The sequence below is a fragment of the Pimephales promelas genome, chromosome 3 (genome assembly GCF_988280905.1).
Source record: "Pimephales promelas chromosome 3, fPimPro1.hap1.1, whole genome shotgun sequence".
Classification (NCBI taxonomy): Eukaryota; Metazoa; Chordata; class Actinopteri; order Cypriniformes; family Leuciscidae; genus Pimephales; species Pimephales promelas.
Window position 1 is genome coordinate 4,566,519 of NC_142771.1, and position 20,677 is coordinate 4,587,195.

The 20,677-nt window shown below is 38.2% G+C and overlaps 1 protein-coding gene across 2 annotated transcripts; it reads left to right on the forward strand.

Moving 5' to 3' along the window:
• Positions 1–1,498: 1,498 nt before the first annotated feature.
• On the forward strand, positions 1,499–17,398 carry LOC120463186 (uncharacterized). 2 transcript variants are annotated; one of them, XM_089129077.1, is made up of 10 exons: positions 1,499–1,608; positions 2,919–3,003; positions 6,568–6,692; positions 6,766–6,856; positions 7,041–7,147; positions 10,087–10,170; positions 10,250–10,317; positions 10,419–10,502; positions 12,430–12,484; positions 15,922–17,398. In XM_089129077.1, exons 2-10 carry the CDS (start codon positions 2,919–2,921, stop codon positions 17,005–17,007), a joined length of 1,785 nt encoding a protein of 594 aa, XP_088985203.1. In that variant the 5' UTR covers positions 1,499–1,608; the 3' UTR covers positions 17,008–17,398. The 2 variants fall into 2 exon arrangements, with proteins under 2 accessions (XP_088985203.1, XP_088985204.1); XM_089129078.1 differs by lacking the exon at positions 2,919–3,003 and having other exon boundaries at positions 1,520–1,608.
• Positions 17,399–20,677: the final 3,279 nt, after the last annotated feature.

A 20,677-nucleotide genomic window follows, 5' to 3' on the forward strand; every position in this document is an offset into this window, starting at 1 on the left:
TAATATCGATGTAATCTCTGCACAGTCTCAACCACAAATACAAAACTCTGTGGTGGGTGATACGGTCATGGCTTTACTAAAAGAAAATATTATGAAAGTCATTTTCAAACTGTGATACATTTCTTAATTTCGGTTTCATGTTGATTTAAAGTATTTGTTTGTTTGTTATTAATTAACATGTTTATTTTTTAACTAACACTTCAATATCCAGCACAAAATTAAAGAGATGAGTGAGCTAATGGTGTTCTCTGACCCCAAATAATCAGACAATGGGATGTTCACAAGCTACAGTGAGTGAGTTATTCTCCTGCATATTATGTGTGTAAATACAAGTGCTTAAATCGGGTGTATTTTTAAACGCCAACATATTTTGCCCCCCATGGCGATGCAAAGTACCATAGCGTTTCTCAAAGTGTGGGGAATAGAAACCCACTAAACACTGAACGTCAGATAGACGTGCAGATATTGGGTCTGTCGGTCTATGACCAATTTTGGACATCTATTCGACGTCCAAACTAGGTCCACTGTTTGGACGTCATATTGACGTTCAAAATTTGACCTTTGAACTGGGTCATTTTTTTGGACCCCTTTTGGATGTCTAAGACAGGTGCAGGAAATTGACATGATTGATATGCAATATTTCTTTTATTTACCGTCCAAATATTGTTGTCATCAACATGATTAATACATATGAATACAGATTTTTTTATAATTATTTAAGATCATTTTCCAAAAACTCCATTATACAAAGGTGTAACCGATGTCTGGAGACATTGAGTAATCATTCTGTGGTAGTTCAGCTTCTTCATACATGTATAATTTCCTCTTTTGAAGAAGCTGAACTACCACGGAATGATTACTCAATGTTTAAAGATAAAGAAGATATGACTGAAAGGTGACAATCTATCAAATACAAAGCATAAATGTTCTGTACAAAACTGTTTGCACTCATAGTCAAAAGTACAAAAACAAACACTATCTCTTTCTGCTTTGTGGTGTTATTTTAAAGGAATACTCCACTTTTTTTTGGAAATAGGCTCATTTTACAACTCCCTCAGAGTTGAACAGTCGAGTTTTACCGTTTTCGAATCCATTCAGCCGATTTTCTGATATTAGAATAATTTTAGTAACCAGACAGTTTCTGGTCTCATTGACTTCCATAGTAGGAAAAAAAAATATACTATGGAAGTCAATGAGACCAGAAACTGTCTGGTTACTGATATTCTTCTAAATATCAGAAAATCGGCTGAATGCATTTGAAAATGGTAAAACACGACTGTTCAACTCTGAGGGAGTTGTAAAATGAGCGTATTTCCATAAAAAGTGCAGTATCCCTTTAAGGAACGACTCTGGTGTGATTTCAAAGAAATCCTGTGTCATGTGATTTCAAGGTAACCAGTGTATAGACTTGGTGTGTCACAAAGTATCGCGAGAGCAATTCAAAAGCAAATGTAGCGCCTGCTCTCCAATCCTTCTCGCGGTACTTTGATGTGACGCACTGATCAGTGTGTGTGCAGCGCTGCTTGAAATACAACAAGCCTGATAACAGCTTTCACTTGCTGTTTAGACGCCTGGAGTTGGACAGAAGACACACAAAGAAATAAGCAGGTTTGTCTTTATTTCCTTAATATTATCAATTCAATTCTCAGTTGTTAATCACAGTCTGTGCATTAACTAATGAAGGCAAATACAACTTTTGATTTGAATGTTTTAGTAAATGCTGAAATTAATATTAACTAAGATTAATAAATGCAAATGCTTGATTAATGAAAAACTTGTTGTAAAGTGTTACTGATTCATGATAGCTATACACTTTCATACATATAATACAACAAAACTAAAAATGCCAAATTTACAAAATTACCTTCTTGATTCTCACTGTTTTGTTTGGTAAAGTAAAGAGTATTTAGTAATATTATCATCATTTCCATATTTTTATTTGATGTGCTATGCTTTCTCAACACAGTCTCATCCCAAAAAGTCATATAACTGACGTCTTGGGACGTTTTTTGACCATACGTCAATATCCGCCTTTTTAGGGCTCCCTTAAACGTCGGTAGATGGCGATCCCGGGCCGTCATACAACTGACGCTTTACCTTTAACGTCAGTTAGGTGACGGGTTAGGTTTAGGTCTGGGGTAGAGTTAGGATCCCATAACCTCATCTACCGACGTTTAAGGGGGCCCTAAAAAGGCGAATATTGACGTATGGTCAAAAGACGTCCCAAAACGTCAGTTATATGACGTCTTGGGATGAGACCGGGTTGGCTTTCTAATTGAATCAACATATTTTCTTATAATGCCAAGGAGAATAAAAATTTAAAAAAAATTAAAAAAAATGTTTAGTGTCCTTTTTGGTCCCTCTGCCCCTGAGGAGGTCTGTGCACACCACTATTCCGGACCAAATAAACACTCCCAAGATGCAATGAATTACAACTCTTGTTTATTTCAATGTAATTTCCATTTGTAATTGCAAAGCAGCTCACAGACAGTGTCTTTGTGCAAAAATTATGAACATAAAGGAAACACCTGTAAATCTTTGGATCATACGAGAAACCAGATCCTGCCCTTAATCACAGGCATAAAATACAGATACTTTGACTATTTCTGTCAGATGTAGAAGATCCTAGTGAGAATTAACAGAGGTTTAGATGTTGATATTTGCTTCGTTTTAAGTTACCATTGTGGTGATCATTGTTTCCTTTCGTTGGGCTCTTGGTCCCCTTTATTTTTGCGTTATCTTTTCTTTCTTCTGGGATTTATAGGCGTAAATACGACAACCAAGGATTTAGACAATCTCAGCTTGTTTGCAGTGAAGGGATGAAGAAGATAAAGTATTATGAACACTGAAAGATCTCGGCCAGTAATGTAAATGTAAAGATACGTAAATATAATGTAATGCATCCTTTTCCCCTGAAGATGGATAAGTATCGCAGACTCTCAGACGCCAGTGCTGTCAGCATTTCCTCAGATCAGAGCATGGATGTTTCTCCTGGCATGATCAGTGAGTATAAATATCACACATATTTTTCGTTTGCAAAATAAACATCAAACCGTTCTTAGAAACCACAATCTGATGGCAATGGTAGACCACAGTCAGACGAGGACTGAAAAATATGCGTTTTCTTTTCTAAATATTACGTTGAAAATTGGAATACCGCTGTTTCAACAATTTTCTGATAACTTACAGGTATGATGACAACCTATACTTGTTTGTATAGGTTGTGTAGTTGTGTGTATACTTGTGCCTTATGAGACATTCAGTCGTTGCAATGGGTCTACACTCTCATTGAATGTCACAACTCATCCGCCATCTCCTCGGCCCACCTGGAGATGGCCCACTCCTCTGAGAGAGGACCTGCTCATTTAGAGACAGAGAAGCCTATAGCACCCACATCCAGACCTCTGGAAACTCCATGTCTGGTCCCTGGACAGAACTCGGAGGATCTAGGACTAGGTGACCTACCCCAGGCGGTGGTTTACACCATCAATTCTGCTAGAGCCCCCTCTATGAGGTTTCAGAGCGTCCGAATCCAGGCCTAGTGCTTGTATGCTTGTGTAACTTGTGCTAGGCTGGGTTCCATGTGTAGTGATCCCTGTGGCGATCCCATATGCTTATTCTTCCACGATCACCTCCTTGCGGTGAGTCCGTGTATTTCTCTTGGCAGAGTCCGCTATGCTGTCACTGTCCAGTCCTGTCCACCCCCCCTAATAAAATGATGTATTTCCCTTCGGGCAGGATGTGGCTTGCTTCCGCAGTATTCCCCTTCCCTGGAAAGGCAGGCTTTCCCAGTGTTATCTAAGAGTTCCACTGTGTGGGGTATAACGAAAAAGCAGTTTGAACTCTACGCAGGCCTACAAATATTTTCGAAAATAAAGTGGAAAATAATTTTTTGAAAAAAAAAAAAAAAAAGAGGTTAAAGCACTGAACTTTACAAAAAGAAAAATATAACAGTATATTTGGAAAAATATGTGACACTATATTTACTACTGTACATCATAATGTATATCATTTTAATGTTATTAATACACTTCATACTATAGATATACGTATGTGATCAGATATGGCACTGCATGTCTATATTGCAGATATTTTTACTCATAGAAACACGTATATAGAAAAATATGTAATATTTATATTTTATAATTATTTGCATTATCATTGTTCAATATTTCAGTTAGTAAAACCACAAGTACATCACCTGCATATACTAATATATCTTGCAAAGGGACTCTCACTGTGTTGAGAAATGCATAGCCATTACTTTAAAATTTAGTAATTACAGTCTTGATGATGTGCAGTGCATACCAGAAAACCTTTTTATATTCCAAAATAATAGAACATTAAAAACTAACAAATCTCACCCTATATTAATATTGAGCAGAAAACATTAAACACTTCATTTTTAAAGGGTTAGTTCACCCAAAAATGAAAATTAAGTCATTAATTACTCGCCCCCATGCTGTACCAACCCCGTAAGACCTTCGTTCATCTTCGGAACACAAATAAAGATATTTTTGATTGAATCTGAGAGCTGGATCAGTCCTACATAGACTGCCTAAGGGACTGGCTCTTGACGGCCCAGAAAGTCATTAAAGAAAAGGTTTAAATATTCCATGTGCCTACAGTGGCTCAATTATAAGTTTATCAAGCGACGAGAATACTTTTTGTGCGAAAAAAAACATAAATAACGACTTTATTCGACTATTCCATTACTTCCTTATTGGCATTGAGACGAGAATTGAAGAGATTTCCAGAACGCATGCGCGAGAACTGAGCTGAGGACGTTCTTCTTCGACTACTTCTTGTTACCGGCTGCTCACCACTTAGTAGTATTACCGCCCTCTACCGTATAAGATGATGATCCACATATAAGGCGCTCCAGATTGTAAGGCGCACAGCACTGTCGTATTTGAGAAGATTAAAGGCTTTTAAGTGCACCTTATAGTGCGGAAAATACGGTAATTGAAATGCGTATGTACAGCGCGCATCTTCCTCTGCTTGTAAACATAAAGTTTTGCGCTTCCAGCTATATCTGCACGTCATCCTATACGGTAGGGGGCGTTAATACTCCTCATAGACATATAGACCTCACCTTGGTGTTCTAAGCATGCGTCAAAACCGCCGCCATCTTGGAACAGGGGTCTTGTCATAGGAAGTACTGTAGCTAGGTAAGGCTGCTATCTCTGCCTTTACTTCAAATTAATTGATGGTGGCGGACTTTTGTGCAGCGTATGATGTTCACGGATGAAATCTGAACTAGGAAGAATGTTTTTTAAAAAAAATTTTTTTTTTTCTTGTTTTTGGAATCAATGATAAATGCATGTCTGACCGTTGGAACAAACAAAAAAAAAACAAGAAAAATCGCATTCATGATGAGTTATGGTGATTTTATTTGCGTTAGACCTGTGTCTACTACATTGACGCTGATGCATTAAAGTGGCGGTGCTCCCCTGTTTCAAGATGGCGGCTCTATTGACGCATTTGTTCTAATGAACTGCCGTATCCAAGGTGAGGTCTAGTGTATATGTCTATGAATACTCCTAAGCGGTGAGCAGCCGGTAACAAAAAGTAGTCAAAGAAGAACGTCCTCGTCTCAGTTCTCGCGCATGCGTTCTGGAAATCTCTTCAATTCGCGTCTCAAGGCCCGTTCAACAGTCCCAATGTTTTCAACTGGTGGGCTTGGAGTGCTACATTCTTCGTGTTTTCCAGAGGCTTTATAAGAATGCTCACCACACTGGATGCTGTTGAATTACCAAGTATTTGGTTGTATCTGCGGTGATCTCACTCAGCGCAAACTGCGTTTCAGTCTGTGCGAACCATGCCGATGATTCCCACAATTCGTGGAGTTTGAGGGTGACAGCGTAATGTTGTGTCACTGGGTACGTCCAGCAGACTAATGTCAGGGTCATCAGTGTGATAATTGCAGTAACTTGCAAGAAACAACTTCTCACCTTGAGCACACAAATACGTGTGTCATTTATTTTGGTATGAAAAAACACTAGCCCACAAAAAGCGCTGGCAAGCGCCTTACATCATCACGAATACAGAACGTTTGGGACCACTATCCCTGAACAGTTATGAGGAAAAACGCTAAGAACAAAGTACTACATTTATCACCAACAATGTATAGAATTATATTTAGCACAAAGGTGAATTATGTATGTCACAGTCACTGCACGTTCACATTTATATGGGAGCATGTATGTGCAATGTGTACACATTAAATGTGCTGCTGTGTCTTCATTTATAAGTATTTTATATGTATTAATTAATATATAGCCAAACATGATCAAGGCACATATTGCAGTATATTTAAAAATAGATGATCTAACCCTTTAATAGGTTACACAATCAAGAAAATGTTTGCAATAATTTTTTTTTTGCATGTTTGGACTGAGTTTTCATTGCATTCACACAGTCTTGAACAACAGGTTTCACCTAGTGGTGTTTTGAACGCTTAAAAAAAATATAATTGATTCAATGTTTGGAAAAGCTTTGTTTCTCTTATTTCAATTGACAACGCATACAGTATTTTGCAGAAATTATTGTAAATCTTGATTATAGAAGTGCTAAAAGAACATGGATACACCATAGAGGAAGAGCTTGGACGAGGAGCTTCAGGAATGGCGTTTCTGGTGAAAGATGCAGATGGAGATCCTTATGTGGTCAAACAGATGAACTCCAGAGATGTATGATCTTCCTTGAGTATTGACCACAGGACTCACAACTTTTCCTTACAATAAGTTTTTTTCTTCTTTTCAGGGTGAGGAACTGAATTCTGTCAAAAAGGAAGTCGAGATCCTGAAAACGCTGCAGTTTGGATACATTGTTACTTATGTGGATTCATTTGAAGGTACTTGTTCTTTGTAGACTATATTTTTCCTTTGTTCCGAATAAAAAATCTGTTCGTTTTAAGTTGTGTTTCTGAAAAATTATGAAAAACCATGGATTACGTAGTTAACTGAACAAAGACGCTTTCAGAAAATTTAAGACAGTCAGAGTTAAGTCATTCTCTGACTGGATGTACATTTACTTAGAAAAAGAAGCGGGACGCATTTATATTGTGATGGAGTATTGTGAAGGAGGTGACCTTTCAAAACTCATGGGCAAACAGAAAGATGAACGTTTTTTTGAAGAAAAACAGGTGAGTTTCTATTCTATTCTATCCTTAAAACCACTCTCACATAAAACATGATTTAGTAGGTTATGACCCAAACATATACACTCCTTGTGGGGACATTATACAAACATACACTACACACACACATGTTTTTATGTTTTATGAGGACTTATTGATGTAATGGTTTTTATACTGTACAAACTGTATATTCTCACACACACACACACCAACCCGACCCCAAAACCTACCCATCACATCAGACTGATTCTGTATGATTTATAGGCTTGTTTCCTCATGGAGACCAAAAATGTGCCCACAAGGTCCAAAATGACTGGTGTCATTATACTTGTGGTAACTACAGGTAACTAATGAAGACAGGGAGGCAGTTTAACAAAGACGTAACTTTACTCCTTTCATAGTGCAATGCAATAGTAAAATACTGTCTTATATTTTTCTCCTTGATTTTTGAAGAAGCCAAACACATGTCTGCATCATTTTATTAAAGGGAGATAGTTCACCCCTCAAAAAAATTTTTAATTTACTCACCCTCAAGTTTTTTCAATCCTGTATGGATTTCTTTTTTGACAAGTTAAGTCTCTTTAAAACTGCCTCGTTGTCTTTAGCGCCTAGCAAACAATAGCTGTCATGTCACCGTCTAGGTTAACTATAGATCCGATATAGTCCGGCTCTAGCCAAAATAACCTTAAATTAACCCAAAATAACTTGCGAGATGTAAGATATGTCACCATGTAAGCAAAGTAAACAGTGATTACAAGGTGTTTGATTTCATTTATTTACTCATTTAATTTCCTTGTTATCTAATTGATGACTAGTCTTTTCTTGGGCTCTGGTTTAGACATCTATTAAATTTTCACTGACAGCCCTCATTTTGTCTTGTTTTAGCCTAGACGACTGGGCTGTGTTTGAATGGCTATTACGTCTTTTAAACGCAAAATTGCTAGATGGGTAGTTACCTGTAACATTACAGAATTAATGAATTAACGTAATGTTAAAGGGATACTTCAGCTATGGAAAGATGAATGTGTATTTAAAATGGGTCATTTATATTGAAGAAATTTGAAATTATTTTGAATTTGGAGTTTTCTAGACTGAGAAAAGCCCACATTTTTGGCTGATGTGGATGAAAGACAACAACTCCCAGAATGCACTTGCTTCGCTGCCCTAGGAGGCCACGCCTACCGGTAACAGAGTGCAGTAGTTAAACAACAAGTCTAGGCTACTAGTGAGTCTCCGTGATGAGCCTGCCCAAAAATGTGTTTCGAGATCGCCCAAAATGTCCGGGATTGGGCTTTTGTGTTCTACAGTCGCCGTTCATCATGTTTACTGTGGCGAGCGGGACGAGTGAGGGCCGCGGGAGAACGGCGCGAGGCCGGTGGCGTGATTACCGATGAGCGACACCTGTGAGCGACACCTGTCTCGTATCTCTCACGGAGGAGCGGGGATTTTCTTAGCAATGTTAAAACGCACATCAACCGATCACTTGTTTAGCGTTCATGTAAACAGTACATTCAGATTCACCAAAGGAATTAATTCAGTTAGATTGAAACAAAAGCTGTGCATGTAAACAATGAATGTCGACTGCAGAAAGCAAAAGCTGAATCCCGGACATCGACGGCCGGACGTGTCCGGGAAAAAGAGGATGGTCTTTCTCCACAGAACAAGAGCCTGCCAGCTTATCCCTGCGTCCCAATTCGCGTACCATCCGTCCTAAATAGTATTCGAAAACAGAATTAGTACGTCCCAAATCGTAGTATGTTGAAATGAGTGTTTCAAAGATTCCCGGATGGTCTACTTTTTCCGGTCAGAATCCGAAGTGTAGATCGATGCACACTCTAACGGCTGATATTGCCCACAAACCATTGCGCGTTGGACGAGGATTCGGTTAGAACTACAAACACGAGTAAAAAGTGTTAAAAAACTACAGACACGTTGTCGATACGGAGGACGCGCGAGTCCCCGCGGTTGTGTAGAGAGGTTTAGATAAAAAGCTTCGAGTGATTAATTATCAGTATCTAACCTGACGAAAATGAATTTATTCAATGTTGTCCACATTATATTGCATTTGCAGCAGCACTGTGAGCTTTTGTAAAGACAAGTTTAGCCATTACGTTTTAAATGCATCATTATATTCAAATTGCAAACACATGAGGAGAGCATGAAAGACCCACAACTGGCAGATGAACGTGCTCTCCGAAACGGTAGGAAATCAAATTAGATAGAATGGAGGATTTTAACTGTGACGAGATGATTGACAGGGCAGTTTACGGTGACAGGATGCACACAGAGCTGATGTCATTAAAGATGACGTGATAGTATGTCCCAAAAGCTTGCCTACTCTTTTGCTACACACTCAAAAGTATGTACTTTTTCCTCACAAAGAGTACATACTTTTAGGGCGTAGTATAAGTAAGCGAATTGGGACGCAGCATATGTGTTCATTCTGTGAGTGAGATCGCCCTCTATGGGTGGGTTGATGACATGCAGGACATACCCGACTACTGACCTTTAGTCTTTAGCCTCTGGACACAAAATCCTCAGATGACGCAAAATGATGATTTTTGCGTCATCTGAGGATTTTTTTTCCAGACAAAAAAAAATACATAAATCTCTCGTCTCAGGGGGATATGACGGTGGAAAGCATGGTAATACGAAAATACTACAGTTTTTCTTAATACAGTAATACAATACAAAGCTTAATGCTAAATCCTCAATTATCCCTTTAAGGTCAATACCCAGCCTGCACAGCCATGGAAACCGTGGACAAAACTGGCTGGGTCCCAGTTAGATAGTCCAGGTCAAACACATGTGGGCCCCACATGGCTTTGCTGGCTGGGTAATGACTAAAAACCTTTAAACATTATTTTAGAAATGTCCTGATTCTTCTGCTTCTGGGGATGTCCCCACCAATCTAAAAATCAACCTTACACCCTTGATGTGTGTAGATCCTTGACTGGCTGGTTCAGATTTGCCTGGCTCTGCAGTATCTACATAAGAAGAAAATTCTTCATCGAGATATTAAACCACAGGTATGCACTGATAAAGCTCAACAAATCACATAACAAAGTCAAATCTGGAAAACTCATGAGAATTCTGTTGTCATGGTAGAATGTCTTCCTGACTGAAGATGGTTACATCAATCTAGGAGATTTTGGAAGCTCAAAAGCATTGAAAAGGTAAAAAAAAAAAAACCCACATTAATGGGAACTAGTGATGGATCGAAACCAAAAGTCCTGGACTGTTACAGGTTTGAGTTTACATTGTTTTTCCTTTGTAGAGCTGATGAATATGCTAATTCAGTTGTGGGTACAAACCTCTACATCAGCCCAGAAGTTCATCAGAGGAAATATAATTCCAAGAGGTATGCTTTTGGATATGTTCAGCATTAAAATTTCCTTGATGAATGATCCTTAAGCTGTGCTTGCAAAAGTATCAACCTTTCATTATTTGCCACAACATTCCCATCCCATGACATTCATCAGGCAGTGTTGTCCTTTCTCCTACACACTTGTCCATTACCTGTCCTGCAGGTGTGCAAGGTTTCACAATAATATTAAAGGGATAGTTCACCCACAAATGAAAATTAAGTCATTAATTACTCACCCCCATGCTGTACCAACCCCATCAGACCTTTGTTCATCTTCAGAACACAAATAAAGATATTTTTTTAGATTAAATTTGAGAGGTGGATCACTGCTACATAGGCTCCTAAGGGATCGAAACTTGACGGCCCAGAAAGTCAATGAAGAAAATGTTTAAATATCCCATGTGACTACAGTGGCTCAACTATAAGTTTATCAAGCGACGAGACTACTTTTTGTGCGAAAATAAAACAAACAAAAATAACGACTTTATTCGACTATTCCTTTTCTTCCTTGTTGGCCTGAGACGAGACTTCAAGAGATTTCCACGACGCATGCGCGAGAACTGTGATCTCCTTCAACTACTTCAGTTCAGTTCTCGCGCATGCGTCGTGGAAATCTCTTGAAGTCTCTTCTCAGGCCAACAAGGAAGAAAAGGAATAGTCGAATAAAGTCGTTATTTTTGTTTGGTTTTTTTTTTTACACAAAAAGTATTCTCAGGTATTCCGATTAATTATTTTGTCATTTTGCCTCCACGTTTCCCCGATTGCGCTTGAGCTTCTTCTCCTGTCCATACGGTAATCTCTCTACTGTGCGACAGAGAGTCGCGTGGGTATGACGCAATCGTTAGCCTACTTTTACAAAAAACTGCTTCTACGAGGCCATAACATAAGCTACAAGGTAATGGAGCATTTTATACATTGTCGTGTTTCTTTAGAAATAAATAAAGGACAAATGGGGTCTTCAAACGCCTCAGATGTAAAGTTATTCGCTGTCAAAGTGACGCCAAAATGAATGGGAGTCAATGGGAATGCTAACGCAAGTGAAGTTCTGCTACAAGATGGCAGCTCCCGCGAGGCTTCAACTTCCGGTCGATGGATTACCCCCTTGGTGATGTCCAGGCAGTGAGTTGTGGGAAATGGAGTGTGAGGGATTCAGAATAGTCTGATGTGGATTGCCCTCTGGTGGCTCTCAGGGGTACTCCAGCTGATGATCATTACAGATCCCTATCAGGCACTGTGTGCACATTAACTGTTGAGCTTGATTGTAATTTGCTTATATTTTAAAGATGTACTTTTTAATTACTGAAATGCTGGATTTACAGTATTTACAATAATGATATTTCATCACTGCTCCACCTCAGCGAACAAAATGGAGAATGAGAACGCTATGTGGCAGCAATTCAATTTTACAAATACGTAGGCTATTGCTTTAAAAAAAAAAAAAAAAAAAAAAAAACAAGAGCCTTATTCTTCCACAATTTTTTTAAATAATTTCCATATTTCCTGCTAAATATATATATATATATATATATATATATAAATATGAAATAATAAAGATAACATTATTATGCTATTATTAAATTAAATATGAATTTATTCGTATCATTCCAACTTAGGATCACAAAGCTTGCTCTTCCACCGTCAATAAATCACAATCCAAATGCCAGAGATTACTTACAGAAGTTACTTGTGACTTGAACGTGTGACTTACTCCCATCTCTGCCGAATGCATATGTTTTAATCACTGAGGTGTTTTTACAGATGTCCACATAAGAAACATTAGTATCATCTGAAGGCCTCAAGCCTTAAAATGCTCAAAAATCTAATATGTATTGTTATCATTATTTGAGTAGATAGCACATAACATGTTTTAAAGTGTAAATATTTCTTGATTTTTTTTATTATCTTGCATCGGCTGTTTTAGTGACATATGGTCATTGGGATGGTTGCTCCATGATCTCTGCATGCTTGATGTGTGGGTGAGTATTTATGTAGTTTTTTGTTGTTGTTTTTTTCCAAAAATCACCACATCACTGTCACACTTTCAGCCCAATGATGATGAAATGCCAAAAGTGTCAAATAGTAAAACATTTATTAAATAACTCAAAACGGCAAAAGAATCACCAAACTCCACACAAGGGAGTTTGATGAACAAACTACACAGAAATAATGAACTACAGGACTAGCTGGTGTGATGTTTGAATCAGTGTCCATGACAACAGATTGTGGCGAGATCATAAAACAAATGAGACGTGACTGAAGAGTCAGTAAAAATTAAACTAAGATCATAACCGTGACTGTAGAAAAGGCCACCCCTTGGAAATGGACCCCTCCGATCTCCCCCGCCTCTGTTTGTGAGTTGGACTGTGCGGAAAAGTGTCCGGAGAGTTAAAGGACAAGTTCGGTATTTTACAATTAAAGCCCTGTTTTAAGATCGTTTCTGATTAAATACTAGAATGGTTAAGATTGTTTTTTAGACAGATGCTGCTGTCACGAGAATTTTCGGTTTCTGTGTCGTCTGAATAGAGGATGTGTTGACGTGTTTATAGTGAATAACAGTTGTAAATAGCAGTTGAGTTGATCGAAGTGCTGTTGTTCAAGGATTTAAAGATTATGTGTGTGCCTGCAGCCAACCCACCCACCTGCAGAAGAATGTCCGAGGTGGTAAAATGATGAAGGTTCTTGAGTCCGTGTCACTCGCAGACAAGGTGAGGGTTGATGAGGGTAGAGCCATAGGGACGAGAGAGCCTGAGGGAGGGAGGAGCCAATGTTCAGAAATACACAGCAAAATCCCCAGAGTTAAATTAACACTTAAAAGTGAGAATTATTTAAACTGAGCAGCGTGTTAATGAACACTGAAGCAGTGTTAAAGATAATTAAGTGAATAATTTATTGATGATTGAGCATTATTGAAGACACCTGATGTTAACCTCCTAAGACCTGGTTGTCCACATACAAACTGGAGTTTTTGCACTGCTGACGGCTTCTGATTGGCTAACGTTGCTTTACGGTTAGGTTTATATCGCCGCCTGCTGGTGTTGCATGCTCTTGACAGCGCTTGATAGCGTGTTTTTGCGTTTTCATGTGGACACAGGTTTTTTTTTAAACGCAGGAGGGAAAAACCCTGGTTATAAAAATACCCGTGTCCGTGTGGACAAGACCTCAGTCACCATTATATGTTGACAGTGTTTACTTTAGTTGGGCTCTTGATCCTTAACCTTCCCTGAGTTTGAAGTTTTGTTTTTTTACTGTTGCCAGTTAAAGGGTTAGTTCACCCAAAAATGAAAATTAAGTCATTAATTACTCACCCCCATGCTGTACCAACCCCGTAAGACCTTCGTTCGTCTTCGGAACACAAATAAAGATATTTTTGATTAAATTTGAGAGCTGTATAACTACCACATTGGCTCCTAAGGGACTGCCTCTTGACGGCCCAGAAAGTCAATGAAGAAAATGTTTAAATATCCCAAGTGACTACCGTGGCTCAACTATATGTTTATCAAGCGACGCGAATACTTTTTGTGCGAAAAAACAAACAAAAATAACGAGTTTATTCGACTATTTCTTTTCTTCCTTGTAGGCCAGAACGAGACTTCCTTAGATTTCCACGACGCATGCGCGAGATTTGCGATCTGCTCACACCAGCTTACACTACTTCAGATCGCAATTCTCGCGCATGCGTCGTGGAAATCTATAAGGAAGTCTCGTTCTGGCCTACAAGGAAGAAAAGAAATAGTCGAATAAACTCGTTATTTTTGTTTGTTTTTTCGCACAAAAAGTATTCGCGTCGCTTGATAAACATATAGTTGAGCCACGGTAGTAACATGGGATATTTAAACATTTTCTTCATTGACTTTCTGGGCCGTCAAGAGGCAGTCCCTTAGGAGCCAATGTGGTAGTTATACAGCTCTCAAATTTAATAAAAAATATCTTCATTTGTGTTCTGAAGACGAACGAAGGTCTTACGGGGTTGGAACAACATGGGGGTGAGTAATTAATGACTTAATTTTCATTTTTGGGTGAACTAACCCTTTAAGATTACTTTGTCTTTATTAATTAGTTTCCATGGTTTTTGATTAACCCTTTGTTTGTCAGATCTTATCATTGTTACAGTGGTTGGTCTGTTTGTCATGCTATTCTGAGTTATATATAATTATAATTATTCCATTTATATACAGCTCTTTTATTTTATTTTTCCTTCAACACCTACTGAAACTAACAAGATTCTAGGGATGGGACGGTATGAAAATTTCATATCACGATTATAGTGTCCAAAATAATCGTGATTATCAATATTATCACGGTTTTGTTAAAAATGTATGAAAGTGCTCAAAAAGAACTGATGCTCACACTGAAACATTTCAACAAGTTTTATAATTGAAAATCAACAAATAACAAATAAAACACGCCTCTCTATGCAGTTTTTTTAAGCAAGATTCTATTCTATGGCATTTGCTTCTTTATAATGGCCGTCGTCAATAGCAACACATTATTACACAGCGCACATCCATATCACAACGGACGCGCGCTCTTGTTTCATTCAAATACAACTTGCCGTCTTGGGTCTCCGGTTTTTGATTGTTTTGCAAAAATGAAATCAGAGTTGATTTATTTCTTACAGAGTTTGATAATATTGGTGTGATATATCTTGTCTGGACGATTGTTTTACAAAATGAATTCATAAATAGGTAAGATTTAAAACATTAGCTAATCTCATTATCAATTCAATGTCCCCGTAATTATGTGGTAAAAATAAAATCGGTTTAATACGTGATGTATCTATACTTTACTATTCCTTAAAATATCACTCTTAATAATAGTCTTGTTTGAAGTTGTTCGTTCGTCTTTAGCTCAAATCCACTTGCTCCGAACTTTTCTTTGCGGAAGCTTCACGTCTATTTCAAGTGAGTGACTTAAAATGTTTCAACTCAAAACAACATTTCGTGCCCAATTGTTTCCCAGACGTAGTTTTGGTATTAAGGTCAAAGTTAACTTGCCTTGCGTTCGGGTGATGATCACACAAGACGACTCGGCAGATTTGAAGTGTTTCTATTGCAGTGACTTTTTGTTCGGCAGACAGGGTGACCATCCTCAATCAAGCTTCCCTCAGGACTTTTTTAAAACCCAAAATATGACCACACCTCAGATTTGGTCCTTTTAAAAGGCTGAAAAATCTCCTGAGCACGGTCACTTCTCGAATAGTAATTAAAAAAAATATTGCGTGCTGCGCGCCTGCGTCAGACTGGCCGACAGGATTCAGTGAGTTATTAAAATCGCGATAATCAAACACGGTTTTAATGATAATTAAATTTTAAACGATAATACTAACCGTCAGTACATTTTATCACGGTTTATCGTGAAACCGGTTATCGTCCCATCCCTACAAGATTCCTATTTTTTTTTTCTTTCTCCACAGGCAGATGGCATGAAGCGTCACATATGTCACGCTGTCAGCCTGGCAGGAAACCTCCCTCACATCTCAGAGAGATACTCCGAGGAACTACGGGATTTAATCAGACAAACGCTCAGCCGTGACCCTAAAGACAGACCTTCAGCTGAAGAGATTCTGGCAAAACCGTTCCTGACAGATGCAGTAAACAGAAACAGCAGAACACCAGAGGTACTGCTACAGACTTTCATGAAGTCCATCAGTGCCTTCGATAAGGCTTACAACAAGCACTATAAAGACTTTGAGGTCTTAGTTAATGAGTGGGAAAGAATAACAGATTCAATGGAGTCTGCGCATTACAGCGCCACAGCGGGGAGTCTGTCCGGGTCAGTGATCGGAGCAGCTGGAGGAATCACTGCATTAGTTGGTTTAATCTTGACACCGTTTACTCTTGGGGCGTCTCTGATTGTTACCGGTGTCGGTGTTGGAGTAGGAGTTGCAGGTGGAGTAACAGGTGCTGCATCCACCATTACAAATACTGTACAACAAAAAGCATTCAGAGGGAGCCTTGAAAAAATTCAGCAGAAGTATGAATCTGTAAGCGAACCAATTATCACACCACTGAACACGCTGAGAAAGGTACTGAGAAGAATCACAAAGTTCAGTGTTTTTTTCGGCAACACAAGTTTTGACAATATCCAAATATCATGCAATTTAGACAGGGGAAATATTTTGTGTGCCTCCCAACTCCTGAATCTAGGTCTGTTGGCAAATGTTAGCAGAATTGCTACTCAGACTGCAAGGGTAGGACGAGTTGTGGCAGAAGCAGTGTCAGGAGTATTAAGTGGACTACTAGTCATCCTTGATGTCGCCTTCATAGTGATGGATTCTGTAGACATTCACCAGATGAGACAGGGAAAAGTAGATGATCCAGAAAAGGTCAAATCCAGTGTACTCAAATCCATTGCAGAGATGAGGAGAACACATAACGAGCTTTGCGATGTCCAGAAGGAAATACAAAAAACAAGAGAGGAACTAAAAGACTATATAGAATTGACCAGGGTTGATGGAGAGATAGACAATGATTTAAACAGTTTAAACATAAACATATAGATATGATATGAATCGGGCAACATCCTACTGATTTATACATGGGCATGAGTCAAGGGGGAAAACATTGTCTTTTTAGAAATAAACATTTAATATGTTGCTCTGGAACAACAAGAATTGTGATTGTATCAAATCAAGTCAACTTTATATACATATAGCTTTTTTTTATAATATAGATTTTCAAAGCAGCTTTACAGTGATAGCAGAAAAATGATGCTTCAGAGTTTGTTTCCACTGTACAACAGCTCTAGAAAATAGTGTCATTGTTCAGCTTAAGTCAGTTGATTCATTTCTGTATTAAATATCATTAGTTTATCAATCTGTAACAGCTTTCCATTAAGCCGCTGTGGTATTGGCAATAGGAGTGAGCAAGTAATTAACTCGTATAAACTCCATGAACTCAGATATAAGATGCAACAATGTCTTTATTTATTGTGCTCTAATTGATACATGTTGCTTCCAATTAGCTTCTTGTGCTGTTTCATTCTTTGTTGTTCAAACATACTAATCCATACCTTGCAGATACAGCGCACACACATTGTCCATATTCCATTTGTCCTTGAATATCACTCTTTATCAGCGAGCATGGTTAAGCACCATTAAACTCAGGTCAGCATGGTATTCCACATAGTACATCGCTTAACACGGTCAAAAAACTGTGTGCTTCCCCACTACCAATACACCTGTATCTCATTACCCATGTGGTCCTCATACATCAATGTCAGAGTGCCCCTAGTGGACAAAACTATAATTGCATTAGATTGGCTCCTACACAATCATTTAGTTAATTTATCTATATATAGGTGCTCTGGAGAAAACAGTGATGTCATTGTCCAGCTCATTTCAGTTAAACAATCTATAAAAGATGTCCCCAACCTTGGGGTTCTATATAATAACAATATATCCATCATACATGTTTTCTATTAAATAAACGTGGATTACTATTTGTTTTGTATGTACTTATTGTGGTGTTTTTTTTTTAATTGTTGTATTTTGTGGGTAAATAAATTTAATTCAAACCTGTATCTAAAGAATTCTAATGTAATCTTCTTATATACACATATATTACAGTATATTCTCATAAGCAAGTGGACTTGAGTTGGAAGAAAAATAAATGTCAAGTCCAAATGGACACAGAATATGAGTATACACCGTATATATTAGGCTATACAATAAAAACATTTAAAATATGTTAACATTGGAACTGAATTCTTTACATGTGCTTTAATATTCTAGTCAACACATCAAAAATGTACTTCTTTAAAACCACCACTAAATTATTTAACAATGCTCATTTAAGGTAAACTTTAATTAGATACCATTACAAAGTACCTTTTTAAAAATATCTTGGTCACATACGTCAACCTGGTTCCCTGAAGGAGGGAACTGAGACGTCACATGGATCTCACCTGAGACCCCATCACCTTCGTATGTAAATTAGCCTACACAACAAGCTATAGTAATTGGTGTGCGGAAATTTTATCTCACGCTCCGCCCTGCAGTGCAGGGTATAAACAAGTAAGCAGATGCAATGCACATTTGTTATTATTTGTTATTTCGCGTTCATACGCACTTTTTGGCGTATAATAAGTACGAACTCCTCACCCCCCTTCCCCCTAAACCTACCCAGGGAGTTTTCAGTGCGAAGCATGCATGCAAAAAAACTATTTTGGCGTATAAATGCCACGAGAAATGACAATCGTGGTATAGATACGCACTTTCATGATACTGTGTTTGGAGCTGTGTGGAGAAGCCCATGTCCACCTCTATCCCGTAACCATCCTGATCAATGTACTAAACACAGATAAATCTACGCTAACTTGAAGCTATCCTAGACTACACAAAATAATCTAAATAACTATATAAATGCTATGCTAAATAGATGCTAAAATACTCTATCTTGATCGTTTTCAATACTCGTAAATCAAACTCTTGACTCGCAGTGGTTTTGATGAAACAAGATGATTTTTAAACTGGCGAGGGCGTTGTAGCTCGTACCAATGGCGTGCTGAGCTGAAACCTGCGTACATCACCTACAACCATCAAATCAAGTACCACCGCAAACACCCAATAGGAAAATTCAACTGCAGTAGCAACTGTTCAACCTGAAGAGGGCAGCACTAAGACAGAAATAAAACACTTTATAGCCAAATGTCAAAAAAATTACTCAAATCAATGATCAGCACTAATAAAGCTCCATTCTTACAGACCATTAACTAAAAAAAGTTGGTTAAGGGTTTAGTTACCCTTTAGTATTCAGTGAGAAATACAAATCTTGGAGAGAATTATGAAAAAAAATAAATAACGGTAGTGTCCTGTTATCCGGACCCCACGATGGCCTACCCCTAAACCTACCCATCACTGGGGTTAAGACCAATCAGGGATGACTTAAAGGGTTAGTTCACCCAAAAATGAAAATTAAGTCATTAATTACTCACCCCCATGCTGTACCAACCCCGTAAGACCTTCGTTCGTCTTCGGAACACAAATGAAGATATTTTTGATTAAATTTGAGAGCTGGATAACTACCACATTGGCTCCTAAGGGACTGCCTCTTGACGGCCCAGAAAGTCAATGAAGAAAATGTTTAAATATCCCAAGTGACTACCGTGGCTCAACTATATGTTTATCAAGCGACGCGAATACTTTTTGTGCGAAAAAACAAACAAAAATAACGAGTTTATTCGACTATTTCTTTTCTTCCTTGTAGGCCAGAACGAGACTTCCTTATAGATTTCCACGACGCATGCGCGAGATTTGCGATCTGAAGTAGTGAAGCTGGTGTGAGCAGATCGCAAATCTCGCGCATGCGTCGTGGAAATCTATAAGGAAGTCTCGTTCTGGCCTACAAGGAAGAAAAGAAATAGTCGAATAAACTCGTTATTTTTGTTTGTTTTTTCGCACAAAAAGTATTCGCGTCGCTTGATAAACATATAGTTGAGCCACTGTAGTCACTTGGGATATTTAAACATTTTCTTCATTGACTTTTTGGGCCGTCAAGAGGCAGTCCCTTAGGAGCCAATGTGGTAGTTATACAGCTCTCAAATTTAATCAAAAATATCTTCATTTGTGTTCCGAAGACGAACGAAGGTCTTACGGGGTTGGTACAGCATGGGGGTGAGTAATTAATGACTTAATTTTCATTTTTGGGTGAACTAACCCTTTAAGTTCCTAAATGGTATATGGTGGGATGATTTTTTCCAGTCTATGGGTGGGATCCGGACCCCATGATGGCATACCCCTAACCAGTGGCGGCTCGTGCAAAATCTCTCAGGGGGGGCAAATATTTGGATGATTGATAAGGACAAGGCCCACCCATGCAATGGATAAATTAAAAGCTTAAGCATGTAAAGTCAACTTCACTTTAATATTAATGACTAATAAAGTGACTTAATAACAATAAATCTTCTTGTTTCTATACTCACTATTATTACACTTATTACATCACATTAAAGAGATTCGGGACACAAATTAAGATATTTTTGATTATATCTAAGAGCTGGATCACTCCTCCATACACAGCAAATTCTGTTTTTTGGAATAAACTCCGTTAGTTAAAATCAACTCAATCTGAGTGTACATGTGAGACCATCAAATAGACTCCAGCGCAGTTAAAATAACTCTGCTCTTGGAGTTGAATTTAACACTTTTTCGGAGTTAAAATTTATGGAGT

Coding starts and splice junctions, on each gene's coding strand:
- LOC120463186 (XM_089129077.1), top strand. CDS start 2,919: ATGGATAAGTATCGCAGACTCTCAGACGCCAGTGCTGTCAGCATTTCC. Junction 3,004..6,567: donor TGTTTCTCCTGGCATGATCA/GTGAGTATAAAT, acceptor TCTTGATTATAG/AAGTGCTAAAAGAACATGGA. Junction 10,171..10,249: donor ATCGAGATATTAAACCACAG/GTATGCACTGAT, acceptor TTGTCATGGTAG/AATGTCTTCCTGACTGAAGA.